We start from the raw sequence: 21420 nt of genomic DNA, 5'->3' as shown, positions 1-21420 counted from the left end.
ATCTATCTATCTATCTATCTATCTATCTATCTATCACAGCTGTTTCCTGGAAATTTGTGCAAGAAAAATAATGTTGGAGTTGGCATTGTGTCCATAGTAATGTCAATTTTAAACTGATTTTATTCCAAAGGAAATATTTCCAAAGCACCATCAGCTACAAATCTTTGTTTTTTTAAATTTTTTTATTAAACACTTTTATTTATTCTGGAAATCCACATCTGATAGATCAATTACTTGATTCAATGGATCCTATTGTGGCAGAGGAACCAAATCACTGGGACAAAAGACATCACCGTTAAAAAAAAACATCCACAGAAAAGAACATTTACAGCATACAAGAGGGAGACAAAAAGGGGGGGAACCCTCTAACCCTAAAGGCATTTAGCCATGCAGAAAATCAAGTCAAGCTCTAGACACAAATTCGTTACATTTAACATTCAAGAACTAGAAGTTACAACGACGGCGTTTCACAAATTTCCCCACAGACAGTCTTCATCGATATTCCTGTAGTCTCCCACGAGCGGTTCCTGACCTGAACCCTGCTGTTCCATTTGCAGGTTTCATTTCCAACTCAAACAACACACTCCAATGACTTTGACAAGTACACATTTAGCACTTTGTGGTACACAGAAAGATGCTTTATGCTAGGCCCTGGCTTTTACAATGTCTGAACATCTGTCTGAAAGAATTCCAGAACAACAATCTTCAGCATTCAGCTAAACAGTTATGATCTTCCTCAGACTACAAGGACGAGACTGGCTACCGTGCTAAAGCAGCTCTGTGAGCCACAATAGGCACAGTGGTGCTTGAAGCTAAAGGCTAATAAACAATTCTGTGCTCCTTTTGCTCCTAACAGACGGCCTAATCTGTGAGTGATTAGCCTGTGGTTTTGTTGTTTCATTTTGGTGACTGACATCGCCACAGTCCTCACCTCCTTTGGGTCAAAATTAATCCAAAGTGCCCCACAGACATTGACATTGTCACTAACACATCATGAAGGTAGCGCTAATCTTTGCACATGATTATCGGACTCAATGAATCCTCTCCAAGAGCAGGTGGAGAAAAAAGGAGGTGAAATACATTTTGAACCCCCCCCCCCCCCCCCCAGCCCAAAAGAATTTTGAATGAGCACGGATGGGTAGTCAGAACTCTGCAACAACATATTTCTCTCATTGAATTTCAAGTCACTAATCCTCAATAATCAGTGCTGAATGGATTGTTCGCAATTAGATGAGCTCTTCAAAGGGAACTCAAGTATTTAATTTCACTGAACATTGTGATTTAGTTATCACCACTATTACTTACAATAAACATGTCTTTGGAAATGCGACTCTTCATCCACTTGGGTTTTATGAATGAAATAGCACATACACCAAATTCACTTCAGAACTGACACACATTAAAATGGAGGGGAACTACGGTAAGCGATCTAAAAAATAAATCTAAGAAATCTAATATTTAAAAAAAAAATCAATGCCTTGATATTTGTTTACAGCACCTTGAAAGACATTCAATTACGCTGCAGCTATATGGAAATCAGGACAATTTATATGCAGCAATCAGCACGAAGGAGACTGAGTGGCGCACGACTGCAGATGAATTAAAGATCAGCTCCCCTCAGGATAAACAACAATACATATCTGATGATCTGGTCTTGAAATGCCTTTGTACTTATCAGTAGCAGCTGTAAGAAGCCGTCTGGATATTTTAGAGCTCACGGCAGCAGCTTGGAACAAACCAGTTCACCAATGGCTTCAGTGGCTTGTTGAGGGTAAGTTTAGATCAGTAACTGGAGGGAAACAACTGGGTTAGAGACTGTGTGTCGGAAAAAAACGTTTTTGTGTGGAAGAGTAAAAATAGTGGACAGAAAAAAAACACACACAGAGAGAGACAAACAATTAGAAGCAGGCAATCATTAGAGTTCTCCTTCCTGACCTTTTAATCACACTTAAACTGATTAGTGTTTTTCAAGGCTTCATTAAGGGTCAGTTGGTCAAAAACTCCTAATTAGGGCTTAATGAAAGATAAAGGACCACAGACAGACAAAAATTACCCAGGGAGGAGAGATAATAGGGCTTTCATCTCCTGCAGCATGCCATTGTCCTCCAGTGCGACTCGTCTGGGCTGTATATCAGAAACCAGTGCTTAGAGTGTCCGTCTCTGTGGGGGTCTTGCGCGGGCTTGGCAAGCTCTTCAGGTACTCCAGATGTCTTCTGGCTTCGGCCTGGTTCTGCCTCACATAGTACACGACGTACACAATGACCATGAAGAACCATACGAACATGGTCACCAGCATGGCAACGTCGGTGGTCTTCCTGTGCAGGCTGCAGAAGTTCACTCCCGAATCCAAAAGTTTGACCAGAGGCTGACCCGCGTGCTCCCCCTGCGACCCCGGGTCTTCCCACCTGCTCCCCTCACCCATCCCCCGCACGGAGCTTTCGCAGATGATCCCGTTGACCGTCTCGGGCTCCAGGTGGAGGGTCTCCATCAGCTCCTGCAGGGCGCAGTTGCAGTGCCAGGGGTTGTGGTAAAGCCTCGTCTTCGCCCTGGTGGAGCCGAACTCCTCGCGATTGGCCTGCCTCAGCTGGTTGTGCGAAAGGTCCAGCAGGCGCAGCTCGGGCCCCAGGTGCCGCAGGGCCCCTGTAGCAAGCGAGTCGATGCGGTTGTGAGACAGGTACAGGTCCCGCAGGTGGACCAAGTCACGAAAGGCGCTCTCTGGGAGGTTTCGGATGTAGTTGTGTTCCAGGTGGAGGGTGACGGTCTCCGGCGGGATACCCTCTGGGATCTCCCGCAGCCCCGCGTCCGAGCACTGCACCGTAGCTGTGTCCCAGGAGCACAGGCAGCTAGTGGGGCATTGGGGCGAGGCCTGGCCCCACAGGACCAGGAACAGCAGTGAGAAGGGAAGCCAGGACTGAAAATCCACCCTTTTTCCACGCCACCGTCCTCCTGCGCTGTTGCCACATCTCTCCTCACACCAGCCTGTGCACATCGCCTCACCATAGCCCCCTGACGCACACTAGGTCCCAATCAGACACCACCCAGGGTCACGCCGGGAGAATCCGACAGACTGGGGGAAAGAAAGGGGGTCAGCATTAAAAGAGTGTCCCGCCCACTGCCCGATTCAAACACATGCAATCAGAATGAGCAGCAACAGGGGAGATTATGATATTTTGAAGGGGGAGAAAACGGGGTCAGTGGGTAAAGGGATTGACAATGAAATGCAGCGGGAAGCTTAAGCCCGGTCGGCCTAAAATATACAACGCTGGACACAAACAAACACAGGAGGACAGCAAATAAAATAAACATCAAATGCATCAACTGCTGATCTCGTTCCGTCTCTTTTATGCATTTCTTCTTTTCCTCCAAGACGTCGTTTGGCCACTTCATCATAATTCATAGGCTGAAGACAAGGAAGTGGGAGGGCGGGATTAAGTTAGAAAGAGGGGTGGGATCGATGGTCTACTGCACTATTAACAGCAGGAGCATCAATCCTGCCCTTGCACCACAGTGTCAATAGGTGACAGAGATGGGAGGAAAAAGTGCCAGCATCTCTCCCGTCGCCACTACTGCGACCGAGAACTTCTCAAACGGGCTCCTGAATACATGTTTCATGAGTCTTAAATTATTTGAGGCTGCTTTTTTAGGCTCCCTGAAAAACGGTGTCGCTGCGGTTTTGCTGGAGCGAATCAGGTGTTTTCAGAACATGCTTCGCCCCCCTCCTCTCCCCTTGAATCAGACGAGAGGACCCTGAGATGTGGTGGAGCACTTTCGGCTCGCACCGTGTCTGTAGAATCAGAGCCGCTGTCTCCGTGATTCAGCACGGACCTCAGATCTAAAGGAGAGAGCTTACGGTGACTGCGTGACTGACGGCCCGGGAACGTCAGTCAAGTGGCCCGGTGCGTCTTGTGAGCAAATTAACATTTATAACCGAATATGCATGCATGCAAATGTTCAATTAGCAACACATCTCTGCAGGATAATTATGAATGGGGGCTGAAAAGGCGAGCAGAGGGTTACGGCTGACAGCTTTAGAGGATAACATCATCATCAACGTGAGCCACTCTTCTTTTTAAATATTCTTTTATTCATATTATGATATTAAATGTAAAGCCCCGATCACGTGATCGCGCAACATTAATTATAACAACTTTCGCACCTTAAAATTTTGTTTTCGTTGGATTTTTTGAAAGATTCCCGAAACCTACGGCCACACTTACAACTATTGGTAACTAAAACGCAAAATAAAATAAAAAAAAATAAAATCCATCCACCAAACGCGTCCCAGTTTAAATCCGACTAATTGCCACGGCGCGTCTTACCTGTAAAAACGGTGCCTTAAGTTTTAGCTCCAAGAGGTGGATAATAGTTTCTTTGTTGTTTTTTTCTTTAAAGGTTAAAGTCCTTTCGCGCTTCTACTTCGGATCCGTCGCGACAGCAGACCAAGACTCATCATCTTCTTCAGCGAGGATTCATTAGGAGAGAAATAAAGTGTGAGGAGCAGCGGGAGCGCCGCCGTGGTTTGTCGCCTGCAGACGGACTCATAGCAACAATGATGTGGGGCAAACTCCCTCCTCCCTCTCCGTGCGTGTCCGCGCGCGCGCGCAAATGCAAACATGCGAGGTGTATCATTATCATCAGCCCCTCTTGTCCCCACCATCAGTCTTCCTAAAGGAGACACTGGTTGCTTCTGTATGAGATATTAACCTAATTAGCCACAGATACAATTAGATTCCCGCTGTCACGCTTCCTTCAAAATAGGAATCCCAGGCAGTTACAGGTACAGTGCAGACAGTTCATAACAAATAATGCAATAAAACACACTTACATTGTGTTTCCATTTGAAATAAGAATTGTCACTGCAGAACCGACGTGCATGTGTGGCTGATGTCAGACTGGGGCTATTTGGATAAACATATTCCATTCACAGCTGCCACGGCGACACAAAGCATGACCCCTGTGATAGAGCTACAGAAAAACATCATTAAAGTGAGGCTGCAGCGCCTTCTCGTTCCTATCGGGCCGAATACGGGAGGTCAAATGGAATGAGACCTCATCTATTGCTGTGCAACCACTTAAAAACACAAGGAAATGGCGCATCTGTCTGTATCTACCTGCACGCATGCACATAAGTGCACGTCTTTATTCAAGGAGGGTCTGGAAAACTCAAGACTCACATCCGGGGTCACACATTTCCGTATCAATATTAAGATTTGGCAGCTCACATGCACACCGACATGTGCTGCATGCTCAAAATGTTATTCATGGTGCGCCTCTCTTTGTCCTGCTGTCTGTCGTTCTCACCCATAAGCATCAGCCATATCTGCCCCCCCCCCCCCCCCCCCCAGGCCCCCTTCCCACAATCATACACACACAAAAAAAAGCATAAATAATTATACAATTCTCAGGCATTTTGTCCCGTTTTCCAACTGAAGCCAATGATTTGTTTGAAAGCACAGGTGTCGTATCTGCAGCTACAGCGGTGGTGGGGAAAAAGAGTGTGTGTGTGTGTGTGTGTGTGAGAGAGAGAGAGTGAGAGAGAAGATCCACACCCCAAATGCACTGCACGTTGTCTCTTTTTCAGGTCACCAAGCTTGGAGTGAATGGCACAGTGACGGGCAAGATCCGTTCAGAGCCTGAGTGGAGCTAAGAAAGTGAGCCCGGAGAGACGGAGGCGCGGAGCATGTTCGCACATATTCACACATATGTGCACCAAGATGCACATGCACAGCGTCTGATGTTCAAAAGCTTCAGTAAAGCAAAGATCGGCGGTCTAATCGATCGGAACGGAAACGTCATTTGAATCTCAGCCTTTTATTATGGCGTTCAGAGCTGAGCAGGTGGCGTGTTGAGACCGGAGCAGGAGGCGGAGATAAACCTAGAGGAAGATTTTGTGTAACTATCCTGACTTCTCTGGGGACTGAATCCACTAACAACAGGTCAGGCTGGGGGCAGGTGTTCTGCTGAGGCTCTCAGTGTGGCCAAACGGGAGTTGCCAGAGCTTGAGTCATCTAAAAACTGCTTTCAAACCAGCGCGGAGGCTCAGTCGGCTGTGCTGAGAGAAACTACAGCGCAGACAGAAAATCATCCCTGCTGACACAACAAAGTATAGGCAAAAAAGAGAAGCTGTGTGGGTAATTTGGTGCAAAGAAAAGGATTACTGCTGGAAACAGAACAGAAAGTCAAGAATATGTTTGTGTTGGTGCTTTGAATTTTGAAAGTAACACTTAAAGAGCACCGCGAGCAGATCAGCCTTACAGAAAACAGCCAGAAATCTTGCATGAAAGTGAAAAGTGGTGGCTGCGAGCCCAGATCAATACTTATTAGTCTACAAGCTTGTTTTGTCCTTTCAGTCAGCACGCCTGCAATTACACGGCCACAGTGTGCACCGTTGCTGAGTCCTGCTCCTTTCTATAGAGGTAAATGTTGGGGAAACAGGGACGTCATCTCCATCTCTCAAACCTAAAGAGATGACATGACCTGTGTTTCACTAACGTCGCCAGACTGAGCAGAAAAACACTTTCAAACCTGTAAAACCACTGCGGAACTGAAGGCGGAAAAATGTCTGATGACACGTGGACGCAGCCACTGCTGGTAATCATGGAAGCATCCATGTGACAGTTGAAGCGGAGCGGTAATGAGGAAAATTCGACCAGCGCCCTGCGACGTTATCGTGGGGAGAGTGACTGTGGCTCACCCGGTGTTTCACCGTAGCCTTGACGCAACGGGGCTGCCGCGAGAAGCTCCCCTTTGTGGCGTTTGAAAATTCTCGGGATTCATCAGACCTCATTACCGATGCTTTGATGCTGGGGCGACGCCGATGTAGCCGCCGCCTGTCTTTGTTGTGACAGCATATATTGTCAGCGTGCTGGAAATGAAAGGGTCAACCGCTGGAGATTTCTATAACTCAACCCTTGAAAGGTGAGACCAGGGGGCTTCTGAGGCTTTGAAGACGTTTGGTCTCTCTGCATTCTATTCCCTTGGGAGGGGAAAAGACAGCAGGGAAAAGCGTTTTTTAGGTTTTAAATAAGATATTTTAAGACGCTGAGCCATGTTAATGTAGTTCAAGAGCTTTATTTAAAGAATAATTGGTAACAAAACAACTGAACATCCAGACTGGCATGAGGGGACACCATTGATTCATAATTGGCTGCCATTTTAAGCCACCTGAACTCCGGTAAAGGAGAACAGCACGTACCCCGACTTCCAACAAACTGTGCTGATGGCGGTCCACCCTTCAGCTGCTGCTTCCGTTTGCGGGGGCCTTCGCGGCAGCCTGCAGGGTCCTCCGGGCCATTTCCAGGACGCCCTCCATGCTCTTGTTCCCACCAATAAATCCTCCAGCGTGGACGAAGATGCAGCCCTTAATCCCGCTGAGCTCCGACAGCGCCTCGTCACGGACGCCGCGCCACTCTTCCAACAGGGGCAGCCTGCGACAGGAAGACAGAAGGGCGAGTGTGTTAACAGATGGATGCTGTATGGTCAGCTGCTCACTTCCTGCTGATCAACCCAAACACATCCACGTGCAAAAAGAATGTTTATTTTTTACATTATTTATCATTTAACTCGTTTTTTGTGTTAAAATATGATGCTGCCATCATCAATTCAAATCTATATTTTCTAATCTATATAGAAATATTGATATGTGATTAGATGTTATCAACCATGTTGCTGTAAAGCAAGGCTACATTTTTAAACAATTTCAACATTTTTTGACCCATGATTAAAATAACAATTACAAAGAACTGCTAGTTACGACGTGATTAAACTAAGCACCAAAAACATTTGTAAAGGTCCTTAGAATTGTGACCGACTTGATTGTAATTATAATCCTTAGGCAATCTATTTCAGAGAAGCTTTGTACTAGAATAGCAAAACAGTTCCGGCACAAGTGCCACTGTAATCAGCTCCGTCAAGCAGGCCGGTAACAGTCAGCTTCATTCTGGTCTGGAAAAAATCATCCACTGGCACAGGAGCTGGGAGGACACACGGGTGCACGGTTGTTTAGGAGCCAGCCTCGAACCAAAGGGTACAACGTACAGATCCTTAGGATTCCAGCTCAGCTCCCAGCATCTGGAAGTAGCCCAGGCTGATGTCTGCAGGCTGGTCAATCAGAGCAGACTGTCTTGTCCCGATGGGGTCGGTCACCATCGTGAACAAATGGTAAACTTAGCAGCGTTTTATGTTTTACATCAACACCTCAGTGTTTACCTCTTAACAGCGTCACTGCTTTTATAGTATAAATGTTAAAATCTCCTACTAGTATTACAGCTAAAACTCTCAATGACACCTCCCCAACGGTCACAGAAAGGATACATTTTACCTCTAACAGGAGCGAATTTGACATTAAATCATTTCCTGTCTTAAAAACAACCACATAACCTTTCCTTAAGAAAAGATACTGAGAAAGAGAGAACAATCTTATTCTTATGAGGACCATTATAGGACAACATGGGGAGGAGAGCATTGCAAACCTCTAATCCCTGTTAAATGAATCAGACAATCGATAGCTCCACAGTATGGCTGGGAAACGATCTCAACAGGAAAGGTCAACAGGGCTGGTAATGAGGGAAAGAGTAGGTGGAAAATGACTTGTTGTTATGACAGACCAGGAAGGTGCGATTCTCACAATGACCTGTCTAAAACAAGGGCGCAATCAGCAAATAAATTTCACCAGGACTTTTATTACCCCATAATGAGACACAGAGTCAGACTTAATGCTTCCGTGTGAGGAAGGAAAGAATAGCAGGTAAATATGCTGACGAAAACACGGTGGTAGGATGGCTGACTTAAAATGACTGCAGCTTGTCATCTGAATTTTATCTGGAGCTACACCAGTTGACCTTTATCTCGTCTGTACCCAGAACAACAGCACCAAACACAATCCAAATACGCTACAACTAAACCCTGTATTAAATTGGGATAAAGCATCTGGACTGCCCTCCATGTATAGGTGGCAAAGATGGAATAAGCTCCGCCCACTATTCTTTTGCTGAGGCCAAACTGAAAACAAAATGCACTTTGACTACATTTTCCTTATTTCCTTATTTTTCCAACAAAGGACTCATCTGTGGTTCTCAAGCCTTCCTTCATTTAACCTTTTGAGACACATCCCACATTTTAACCAACAATTATGGAATTGAACTGGCTGACATTGAACCATGGACACAAAATCAGCAAATTTGAACATTTTTTTTCAATTGATTGATAAAATAATTGCAAAAATCAGAAGAAATAAAAACATATATTTGAAGCGGTTCTGCACTCTGACATAGTGTGTTTAGGATCCTGCAGGCTACACTTGCGAGGAAGGCCTTTTTCCACTTCTCTCTGTCTTCTCCATAATAATGTGATCCTGATAAAAATAGACCTGTTTCCCTACAGGTGCAGTGCCTGGCACACAGGTGATAAAAACACCCCTCTCACAGAACCAGCACATGCCCACTGGGAGGAAGCAGACCACCCGGGGAAAGGGCCATCTGTAGCTCTGTGGGTTTTTGCTTTTTTAAATCCAGCTCACAAGCCATTGTTTCACGCAGCTCGGCACTAAGCACAGAAGTCTGTATTAAAGGAACTCTTTGAAGCGCTCCTTCAACCATGAGCCTCGTGGTTGACTTTTAGTTGAAAGCGCCGCCAATTTATTTTTCTGAATGGAAAATGCGTACCTGGGGATGTGGCAGAAATTGTGAAAGGTGAGACCCTGAGATAAGGGCGGATGGTGGGAGACATACAATTACTGGTTAAAATGGTGATGCAGGCTGGAGCAAATGGGATGGAACTGAGGAAAATGATTATCTGACAGGGAGAAAAGTACTCCAAATTGTGAGACACACTCTGAAAAACAGAGAGCGAGAGAAAAAAAGTAATGTTCGAGAAAAGCGTAAGTGGAGGGGAGAAAAATGAAGCCGAGTAACCAGCAATCAGGTCAGAACTCAATCAGAAATCTTTTGCTGCGTCCCTGCAGGCTACAGTGCATCAATGAGCACAGGATTACAGCGTAATGACACCTGCTGTCAATGGTAGCAAGGAATCTAAAGAACACGGAACTTTGCTGCCTGCACTTAATGGAAAATCGGCAGAGGAGCTTGAAATTGGGAAGATGAGAAGGTTAATTATCAAGTACATTATGTGACAGCTGGCTCTTGCTTTTTTGTTAGCAAAATAACTCACGTTATAATGAAATTCTTCAGGAAATGTCGATAATGGGCCAAAGAATAGATGATTCAATTTTTGTGATGTTCGAGATTCCGGAAGGAATTGGAGGGAATTTGACCTTTGAAGATCCAAAGATCAAAGTCAAGGCGCTTATCTACTATGTTGTGTAACATTGTATTACTACTGCCCATATATATAGTGTATATCTACCTTACTCCAGGGGTAACTCACTCTCAACTCACTCACAGTATGTGGGGAAATGTCAGATTTAAATAAAAATGCAGTAGAATACAGAAATGAATGAAAGCAGAATACACAGCAGAGGGCTGTTCTTCCATGAAAACAATACAAATTATCAAATATCTATAATCCCAAACGTTTATGGCTATTTGTGGATGACACGGAAGATATTAGCTTTTATTCTGGGCTGCAGTGTCACATCATCAGCAAATGTGTGGGCTTTAGTTCAGTGGACACAGTTTGTCCCTCCTTCAGTGGATTTTGCTATGAATGCCGCTACAAATGTCTTTAGATATTTGCACTTAGTTGTTGGTCATTTTTACCATTTAGGACCACTCGTAATACATGTCAGACTTTCCTCAGTCTGTCCAGCAATAGCACCGAGTTGTTCACTGCACTTGCACATCAATGTGGAATCACGTCCACTATACAGTACTTTAAAATACATGTTATGTAGACTATAATCATTTGAGAATATTATTTAAAAAACAATTAAATGGGCCTTGAATTGCTACGAAACCAACATTTTCTTAATATAAAATATCTTCCCAAACCAAAATCAAGAAAAGAAAAACAATCTTCTACAGGAATTGTTGGATTTTCAACTAAACATTTCCTTGTTATGGTTTTGAGCTCAACTGCAAAATGAATGCTCCTTAAACTGACCCTGATGGAGGAAGGTGGCAAAAAGATAAAGTGCAGGTTATTGCTCTCATTACTCATCCCCCAAAAAAAACTGTCGGTGGGATTTATACTCCAGGGAAAACAACTAATAAGAAGGGAAATGTCAAGCGACACAGTGGGCTTTCACTTGACAAAAGTTAAAGGCCAATTTATCATTTCCTGAAATGAATGAACTTGTGTGGACCACATTGGTGTGTGCACAAGATATTTCAGGTGCTTCAGGGTTCAACTTGATCTCCAGGAAATAATAGAAAGGCAGGTGCTAGATATACTCTCTACAGTGAGAAAGTATATCCTGCAGAGAGCATTAATCTTTGAACCATGGACAGTAAGTGAGTGTAGCCAATGAAGGCAGTAGTAAAAAGTCAGCTTTCTATTATTCACACGGTAAGCAAGCGCACGTGTGACCGCTTCCATCACATGATAACGTCAAAAAACATTGTTTTCACCGATAGCTCTGTTGTTCAATCAGCACAGAGTTAGCACTGATTTTCCTGTGCTGAACCAACTGAACACAGTAGACTAAAATCACAAATCCTGCTTAATCCCAAAGCCTTGAAAATTCAGAAACAGGCTTATAATAAAGCCACTGAAGAGAGCATATTTGCTCATCCATATGATGTGTGCTGTATGCTGGGATTTAGAACACCAGTCGAACACACAAGGGCTCCAGAGGGAATGCCGATGACGCTATTAGAGCACCATTGTGGGTCAGAGTGAAGGCGACGCCTCTGGTAAACAAGTCGGCTCTATGTCACATAACAAACATGGCCACAAAAGATGTTAATCCAGAGACAAGTGTGCAGAAACAGTCCTTGGCTTGTGTTTGCTGTCAATATGGGACAGAGTAAAAGAAGACAAATATGACTAAACGAGCTAAGAGGGGGGACTCGAAGGTTTTAGGGATCTCATTATTATTGCCAGATGCAACAAATGCTCCATAACAACAGTGGGCCAAATTGCACAAGGCAATGATGTATAAGGCGAAAACGCAACTGGAATAGGAAAATGGAAAGAAAATTATGCTGTTTGCACCGTGGCAAAGGAAAGTGCTGCTGGGGTTGAAAGGAAGAAAACAACACGCCCGTTCAGCAGCAGCTAATTTGAAGCACTGCTGCTAATCACTGAGGTTCTCAGAACTTTACATTGATTTTCTGTCTATCTAACAATTTACTTCAAAATTCTGCCATTGACTTACAAAGCACTTGGAGCTTTAGGACCAAAATACGCTCCTGATTACATCAGAGATGTTGGCTCGATACTGATGATGAAAAGCCAGATGGTTATAATCATCTTCAGCCTGGAGGACGAAGAATCGAAGATTTTCAAAAGGAGTCTGAATTTCCACTCATCCGACCACAGCGCAGTTTTTCTTTGCCTTGTTCCATCTCGAATAAGCTCATGCCCAAAGAATGTTGCGGGGGTTTTGGATGAGACCACAGATACGGACTGTTTACACCTGCCATGGAACATGCAGTCTGGATACAGCAAACAGGTCAGTGCTAATCATGTGTTTAACGTCCTGAGTCAAAGACAAGTGAACTTTAGCTTCAGTAAGACATGTCACCATGGATCTCCTCATTTCCTGTAAGTGGCTGAAGGTCATTGTGTACCAAATACCCTCCTGATACAGCTACAAAATAATGTTTCAAATTAATAATTTTTTTTTTTTTAAACTTTTAAAAGTAATTTTTCCATAACTTCAGCAATTCAAAAGCACGCAACGACTGTGGAGAGGACTTTGGGTAAGAAGTAGAGCGCTGAAATAGGGAATGAGCCTCATCTGTCGAGCACCCAAAATAAGCCCAAGGACAGGCTTTTTAGTCCTGGAAGAGATGCTTTTATGGTTTGAGTTCACTGTGGTCCAAGCTTAAAAAGTTGCACAATGAATATTTGATGCGTCCAATGAAAAAAAACAACAACAAAACTAAACCAAAGAATCAAAATAAACCTGGTAAAGGTTTGTCTATGCAAAAGCGAAATAGCTTATGTATAGGCTGAGTAACGTTGTCTGTAGGCAGTAGCTCAGGCTATGCATCTAATATTCATCAAAAGTCAACACCACTAAAATCAAAATGTGTTTTAAAGCAGCTGTAAATTCAAGTCATTAACAAACATGTGCGGTGGTGCAGTCGGCTGTTTATAACAGGCAGTGTCTACGTGAGAGGAGCGGAGTGGGGAGAGAGTTCAGGTGGGTCTGGTGAAGGGATAAGAGGGTTTATGTCCTTTCTTTTGTGGAGCGAATCCAAAAATAAAACGTCTGCTGCAATTACAAGATGTCCCTCCTCCAAATAAAGAAGATTTTCCAACGAAGGAGGTGCAGCTGACACCCTACCTACGTTCTTGGTTTGAAAGTACAAAAGCAACAAAAACATCTAGTGCCACACCTGTTCTGAAAGGTGTTGAGCCCAGCGGGGACACACTGGATCCTCCACTGTCCGTTCTGGTCAGTATAAAGGACAAACTTGATGGGTGTCTCCACATTGAGCTCCTTCTCCAAAGCAAAAAGATGCTCCTTCCAGGGACATCCACCCTGGGAGAAAAGCAGCACTTCCCCGCTGGGATCCACCTGGAAATGAAAGAATCAAAAGGCCTCTTATCAGATTCACGATGCTGGTTTGTACTGACAAATGGGCAGATTTTCAGAAATCATCTCAGCTTTTATGTGCAATTTAAGAATCACACCAAAACAGCAATAGCTGACCAATGGATGCTGCAAACATCTCATTTTTTACTAACTGGAGAATTAAAAATTGTAAAAATTAAAATTAGTTGTCACCGAAACTGTGTCATGTACACTGGGGAGTCAAAGACGTTGTCAGAGTTGTTGATTTTTGCAGTTTCAGAGAAAGATAAGAGAATTTTAAGAGCCAACACTCCAAGAGATCAGAGGAGATGGGCAAACATCAGCAACAAGGGAATATCACTGTATATTGTTTGCTTTTTGATGCTCATGCATCTAAATTTTTTATATGAAGACCACAGATTGGGGGGAGGGGGGTGTTGTTCTGGTGGGTCAGTGGGAGTTACAAAAATTCCCATGGCAGATCTGTTAAAAATAACTCAAAATAAAAGCTAAACTACATTTGTATATACAATTTGTACATAAAAAACATGCACAAGGACCGTCAGCATTGGCAGGAGCTGCACAGTTTGGAGCTCACTAACCAAATTAGGTGATGATATACTGTAGGGTCGTGGATGTCTTTTATTGCAGCTGCAGATAGGCAACTACTGTAGATAAACAGGTACATTTCACAGCTGAAATGCACATTACACGGCTGGAGGCCAAAGCCAAAGAAACACTCCAGCTTCAGGAATCACTGCATCACCTCTACTATTTTGATATTAGAGGCTTCAATGCAAAAATTCATACAATCATAATATGAGTAGATAGTGGTTATTAATGCAATTAATACTAAAGACAAAATAAGCACAAGCATTATCTCTTTTAGTATTCTTCATGACACAACGTCTCCCTTTTATTTAACCCCGGTAAGATCAGATACAAGAGAAGAAACCTTTGCTTTTATGGAATTATCCACCAAAATGAACAAATTAGAACAAATTAGATGTTTGGCGGGAAATAATCTAAATCCCAAAATGATTATGTGCAATATCTGAATCCATATACCTTTGATTACGTCAACAAATGGAAAAGAAAAAGAAAATGATTCCAGAAATACTGCAGTGCTGCAGATGCGCTTAAAAGCATCACACCTCAGCAAAGGTCAACCCAATTTCGGTGAAGTCTGTAATGCACAAATAATCACTTTCACTCATCCTGAATTTGTGTCACACCCGACAAAGTAGCTGAAATTTGATTGTTGACTAGATTGTGCTGAACATACCTGATGCCTCTTCTTCACAGCTTCTTCCACCACTGCACGAGCAGGCAGCCAAGATGACTGGTAAAATTCCAGACGGTCCAGGAACTCCTCCTCGACCATCTGCAAGGCCTTTCTGAAACCCTCCTTCAAAAAAAGAGCAAATCACACGCCAGAAATAGCGCCTCAAACCATGAAAGACCATTATGAAGATGACATATCCAGGAAAGATGCTGACAGAAGGACAGAGAGATGTGCTGCTGTAACTGCTGCAAAAGGTGGACAAACCAAATATATACGACAAAAGGTTACAAAAAGGACTCGTTTCATCTGAATATTAGTTGTGCTCAGAGAAACCATTTTGAAATTATTGATGAAATCATGTTTTGAAGGGTAAGGTTTGTATTCAGGTGGTGAAAACTGTATAATTCTTCAGTGAATTCTAACAATTATGGGATCTGTAAAGCAGACATAGACGCTGCTTTAAAGCCTTTTTGTTCATTCTTATTTTCGGTTTTCTGTTTAGAAGTATGTTAAATTAATGACTATACAGTATTTTAAAAATAATCCTGTAATAATTAACTGATTAGGTGAATTATTTAGCCCCTACTCTGATACCTGCACCAATTACTGAAGCTAATTATCAGGCAAAGATGGAAAATATTTCGAGATCCTCTCTGACAACATTACCAACTGGCTGTAAACAGACTGCTTGAAGCCTTACCTGGAAATTACAATTCCCCATTTTCATTTCCCTCATGAATAGACGACAAAATAACATGCAAAGTGCTCTGGTGCTTTCTCTTGACTGAATATGTTTTGCAGATCCACAAAACAAATTAGCATTTGTGAGATAAACTTTCATTTAATTTGAAGCCATTTTGAGCCTTGGAATTAAAAACCCAAGATAAATAATATGTTGAGATTTCCCTTTATAATTATCTGTCTTTAAACCTTTGAGCTGTCCTTCAGCTCACCTCAGTGTCTTGACTCTTGCTGTTCCAGCGTGGGTTCAGGTGGGCCACACGTGCACTCAGCGTGGTAGATACAGTGTAGCGTGCCTCTCCGTCATACTGTGAAATGCCATTGTCTACAGCATCCACCTCCTCCACAAAGTTCTCATAGAGCTACAGGGAACACAAGGAGAAGCCACAGGAGGAATGATGGACTGATAATGATACCATAATGATTTTTTTTTTTGAAATGTGTATTGTGTATTAGAAACAGACATACACAGATACACAGACTGGACTGTTTTTAAAGAACTACATTATCCTGACTGACGTCTATTGGTTCACACTATGTGAGCATTTACTGAAGAATGGAGAGCACGACTTGGACCAAAACCATAAGACAAAGTGTCACAACAAAGATTCTTAAAGGTCACTCATCAAAGAGTTGACATTTTGCAAACTCTCTTCCAAGTGGAAGGCAGTCTTGCTTTGCCACAAATGGCAGAGGATGACACATTGCAACTTCCAAAATTAAAGCCAGAGTTTTGAGTTAGTCACAGTTTTAAGTAAAATGACACATTAAAAGGGCAAAAACGATATGAATGTGCAGCGCTGATATCAAAGGTGAATTAGGATTTGGCTGGTTTCAAGTCTCTGGACAGATGAACTGTTCTTGTGTTCTCCACCAGTTGTATGATGGTCAGTCAGCAGACACACCTTGGAGGGTTTTGCAATGGTTCTTCAGGGTCCATATTCGAAAAATGTTGAATTTAGTCGTCAATTAAAGATCTCCACCTTTCTCCTCTCACCTTGTCAAAGAGCACCTCCAATTCTCTGTCGTGCTCCTTCAACTTGGTCAGCCCAGCCAACAGCTGACGGCCAAAGTGCATGTAGACGAGGCCTGCGGAGCTGAGCTTGGTCACCCAAGGCTTCTCTGGGCACAGACTGTGGAAAGTCTCTGTGAAAGTCCTAGGAAGAGAAAAGACAACATATAAAGTTGTTAATATTTATACTTCTACTCAGTGAACACCTGATTGACCAAACCATCCACATTATGCTGAGGGAAGACCTTCAGTCCCCTTTCTGACTCTGATTAGGAGTAAGGCACTGTTAGCAGAAAGAACGACCCAACAACCCAAATATCTTACAGTTTTGATTGTGGTACAAACAGTGTGAGAATTGTTAACTACAATGCACAACAGATATTTTGTGTGTAGCTGTATGGCTGTAATTTGTTGGAATCAGAGCAAAAGCCTTGCAACATAAAAACTGATTTATATTTTTAAAAAAAAACATTTTACACCATTGGTCCTACAAAATCTCTCTGCCTTCATGCGATAATGTCTTACACTTCATTCTAAAAGAGAGGCCCAGCAGAGTAAACACTGATGTTCTGCACATAATTTGATTCTTTGGTCCCCTTTTAAATGCTTCTTCAATAAGCCGTCCGCTGCCTCCAGATATACGCTGCACATGGCTGCCTGAGCACCAGAAATCAATAAAAAGAGGATTCCCGTCCTTAAAAAACATCATATATTGTAGCTTTAGAGCACGAGTCTGCATTGACCGCAGAGAGAAGACACGCTCTGGAGGCTTTAGTAGCCTGAGCACACTGGAGGTTTCTCCTCAACAACATGCTGAAATGATGGTCCCCAGCACACAGGCACCACTGGTCATTTAATTCAGACTTAATTAGGATGCTCGGGATGCAGCACGGCGGAAGACAGACCATCAAATGAATGAGTGACAAGTTAGTGAAGCAAGAGGCAATCACAGCCATTAGAGGGCCTAATTGGCCAAGCTGAGGCATTTCTCTGCTGATTATCAGGGGATGGGTGCCAATACCACGGGAAAAAGAGAGAGAAACGGATGTTAGGATGTAATGATCGTTAATTGTTAATAATAAGTTGGTAGAGGTGAGAACAAAACTAAGAAATGTTTCAATAAGAATATAAGATAAGCAAAAGAATTTTATATACTTTGACTCTCATACAGGAGCAGCAAGAGTGTCGACTGATATCTCTCAACAGTGCAATTATATCTTTCAATGCATCATAAAACACCCTTGAATGAAAAAGCTCAACTCCTATAAAATATTATTAGCATTCATCTCATACTATGGGAAATATGTCACCGATACATCTACTCTCGTTATTCTCTGTGCAGGCTGCCATGACCTATAAATCTTGACGTCATCGTAGAGAGAAAGGCAATTTTAGTGAGCTGAAGCAACACTCCTTGATCAGAGTTCATCTAGGCTGGGCATGCATACATGCTCAATAATACCCAAGCTGGTTTATGACCCCAGAACAAAAACATCTAAAAAAAATAAAAACAGGTCGCAGAAGAATACGAACATTACGTACAAGATGTAAAAGGTGTACCATTATCTATCCTTCTGTTGTTCAAAATAACGGCCCGCCCCATGACTTGATGTGTCTTTTAAATGATGTAATAAATTAAATGGAGAGGAAGCCTTAATAACCCACTTAAAATATGCATATCGCCACCCAGTGTTGAGGAGGACATCTTCCAACCAGTTATTCGATTTTCTCCGTTGCAGGTAAACTGGGACAAGGACTAAATTCCGATAAAACGCCAAACTCTAACTTTGTGCATATAAACTTAAGCAGCATTCCAAGCAGTCATTTGTGATAAAGACATGACTCTCTTGGTAAATAATAACAACTATGGAGCTGAGACCCTAAACAACCTGAATGACATCAAAACAGAAAAATAAACTGTTACATTAATTACTTTTAATGTCTATACCATGTCATATAAAGTATGTTTAAATATTTTCAGCCCGAGTACAAATCCTACGGCATTAGAACTATTATTATTACAGATGTTTTCTGAAACACCTTATAAACTACGTAATTTTGTTGTGTAAGAAAATGTCCCAGTATTGTCCTGTCCCTTTAAAACACGATGCACTTGTACATTCCTCACTATAATGTGTTTACACTGCTGGCAACATCATCTGACACCGTCACACTTTGGGTAAAAAAAAAGCTGCAGAATATAGTACTAATTGCTCCTATAAGCATCCGGGCCCCCTTCCGTCGCAACTGTCGTCTGCACATGGGAGTGACAAAGACGTATTCCTGCGGCCCCCTGACAGAGATGTGGCAGCCTTCGTGCCTCGTGAACCCACCGCAGGAGGGCATTCATTTGTATCAATGCTAATTATCACTAACCACCTACCGGGAGGAGAGGTCTGGCATATCTTTGTCATTGTGGTCATAAGAGCTATCACTGATTATCATCAGGACATTAAGCTGACGAGGCAATATGAATGAGCTGATGACAGTTTGGAGCGGAGCAAAGCTCTCTGCAGAAACTTTGGAAGGATATTTTTCAAAAGGCATTGATGCAGTTCCTTTCATGATCCATGCAATTAGGATGCTTCACTGACTGAACAGATGCTGCAGAAAAACTTTTCCATGAAACGAGGAAAACTAGATTTTTTCATTTTCTTCACCCAGATGCCACAAGTTGAAAACATCCAACAACAAACCTGAATGAAAAGAAGATGAGGAACCAAGTGTGCTTTTTTGGATGAATCATTTTATCAGTTTAGCTCCAATGAATTAAAGTTGCTGTAATTGTTCATTTAATATCCACTAAACATTTATAGTGGCACATAAAATGTTTGTAAAAGCCATTTTTATATCATTTGGTTTTGATGATAAGGATATACATAAGATGAATGTTTGTTAATCATTATAGGTCCTTAAAAACCCTCAAAATGAAGCTGGCTTTCATGTCATCAGGCATGCAACAAACTGAGAAACATAATTTCAAATCTTCTCTCAAACGGAAGCCAACTCAGGAGGGAAAATGTGCTGGCTTCAATTCACAACTAAAGATTAATATTATTGTTTTTTAATATTTATCTATTTTGTTTATTATTAACAATTAAACTTAGGGTGTCCCTCTCCTCTCACTTGAAGATAGTAGGGGTAGCGTCAGACTAGGGATGCAGAGATACAGGGAAACAAATATTGGTATTAGCCGATATTTCCCTTGTTGGCTGGCATTGGCTTATCAGTAAATTAGGTAGAATTCCCTGATTTCAGCATCCAATGTTTCGGTTATTTGCAGTCGGGCATTTCCCCCGATAACACTGGTTGCATTTGTGTTGTGGCTGCATTGTGTGTCCACAAAACACACCAATGGAACTGAATCATTTCGGAGTGCAGACAAAATATTAATGCTTACTGCACACTGCTAGTGTGACCATTGTGACGTATGCAAATATAAAGTCATTGTATTAGCCATACCTCTGGTGATGATCATAGCGATGCCTCTTTGGGTCAAATTCTCCTCCTACATCAACAACAATGTCACACTCTGCAAGCCGTGTTGGGTCCCTAGTCCGAATGACTTCTGCATCCTTTAAAACGAATAAACATTTTTCAGGTACGTGATTAGCAATGAGTAAGGATTTAAAATTTTAAGCACAAACATTACATTTGTTATGTTCCAATTGGTTTGGTGTTTTCCAGTTTAGTGTCAATATAAAATAAAACCATCTGGTATTTTACTTAATGCACCCATACTTGCTCATTCTTTTGTGCTTAAATGAATATCAGATATAGTATTTAAATTTATAATACAATCTGTAATTATTACGATCTGTAGTGATGCATATTTGTGGTAGCCCTTTTGTATAACAGCACCACCATGTGGAGTATTACAGTATAATCCCTGACGAGAGCAAAAGTTTAAAAAAAAAAGAAAACTGGTCTAAAACAGCCACTGCAGTCGCAAGGAATCGTTTAAATTCGTTATTATCATCTAGAATTGCACATTGGTTAAACAGACCTAATTAACAATAGTGTGTTTTAGGGTTTTTTTTTGGCACAATTATGCACATAGCATCCTTCTACAATCCCGAGACCCGGACTGAAACTTACCTTGTATTCCGGTATCTGACGGAGAAAGAAACAGGCCAAAACCTCGTCACAATGAAATGTGCCGTTGTGCGTTCCAATCTTTTTACCCGTCATGTCTTTAGTGCAGAATCTCTTCGGTTCACTTGACATGTATCGTTTCTCTACGCGCCTAACATTAAGCGAGAAGCAGCAAGATTGTGGACAGAACCGTCTTGATATAAAGAAGACTTTAAATGCCTTTGCTCTAGGCGTGATCCGTAATAAATTACCTGCTACAGTAAACATACGCGCACACTCAAACCTCTTTTCTGTATGATTCAGACGTATAGCAAAGCAAACACGATGGAATCACAAGTTGAGAGCGTGACGGACAGATTTAGCAGCCGGACAGGAAATGGTGCATCTGCTTTGTGGACCAATGGAAACATTGGGCACGGGAATTTTAATACCACTACTGTACTACAACTAAACGTACGATCTCAATAATAATAATAATAATAATAATAATAATAATAATAATAATAATAATAATAATAATAATAATAATTTGCATCAACTATAGGGGTTGAGTCAATGCTCTGATAAACATCCAGTGTATGTGGGAATAAATGTGTGCTTTTGCAGCCCGAGTATTACACAGCAAATTAATAATATATATAAATC

The 21420-nt window shown here is 42.3% G+C and overlaps 2 protein-coding genes across 2 annotated transcripts; both read right to left on the bottom strand.

The window, feature by feature from the left end:
* Nucleotides 1-102: 102 nt before the first annotated feature.
* Nucleotides 103-5164, bottom strand: LOC130524069 (leucine-rich repeat-containing protein 3-like). Its single transcript, XM_057029802.1, has 2 exons — nucleotides 4320-5164; nucleotides 103-3067 (listed from the first exon to the last, which is right to left on the bottom strand). The coding sequence occupies exon 2, from the start codon at nucleotides 2987-2989 to the stop codon at nucleotides 2132-2134; it is 858 nt and encodes a 285-aa protein (XP_056885782.1). The 5' UTR covers nucleotides 2990-3067; nucleotides 4320-5164; the 3' UTR covers nucleotides 103-2131.
* A 1887-nt stretch (nucleotides 5165-7051) lies between these two features.
* On the bottom strand, nucleotides 7052-21154 carry myg1 (myg1 exonuclease). Its single transcript, XM_057029801.1, has 7 exons — nucleotides 20779-21154; nucleotides 20143-20255; nucleotides 16666-16825; nucleotides 15881-16030; nucleotides 14928-15050; nucleotides 13464-13645; nucleotides 7052-7427 (listed from the first exon to the last, which is right to left on the bottom strand). Exons 1-7 carry the CDS (start codon nucleotides 21040-21042, stop codon nucleotides 7235-7237), a joined length of 1185 nt encoding a protein of 394 aa, XP_056885781.1. The 5' UTR covers nucleotides 21043-21154; the 3' UTR covers nucleotides 7052-7234.
* Between the last annotated feature and the right edge of the window lie 266 nt (nucleotides 21155-21420).

Source organism: Takifugu flavidus, chromosome 4 (assembly GCF_003711565.1).
Source record: "Takifugu flavidus isolate HTHZ2018 chromosome 4, ASM371156v2, whole genome shotgun sequence".
In the NCBI taxonomy this organism is placed as follows: Eukaryota; Metazoa; Chordata; class Actinopteri; order Tetraodontiformes; family Tetraodontidae; genus Takifugu; species Takifugu flavidus.
The sequence above is the reverse complement of the archived record's forward strand: the minus strand, read 5'-3'. Positions and strand labels throughout refer to the sequence as shown.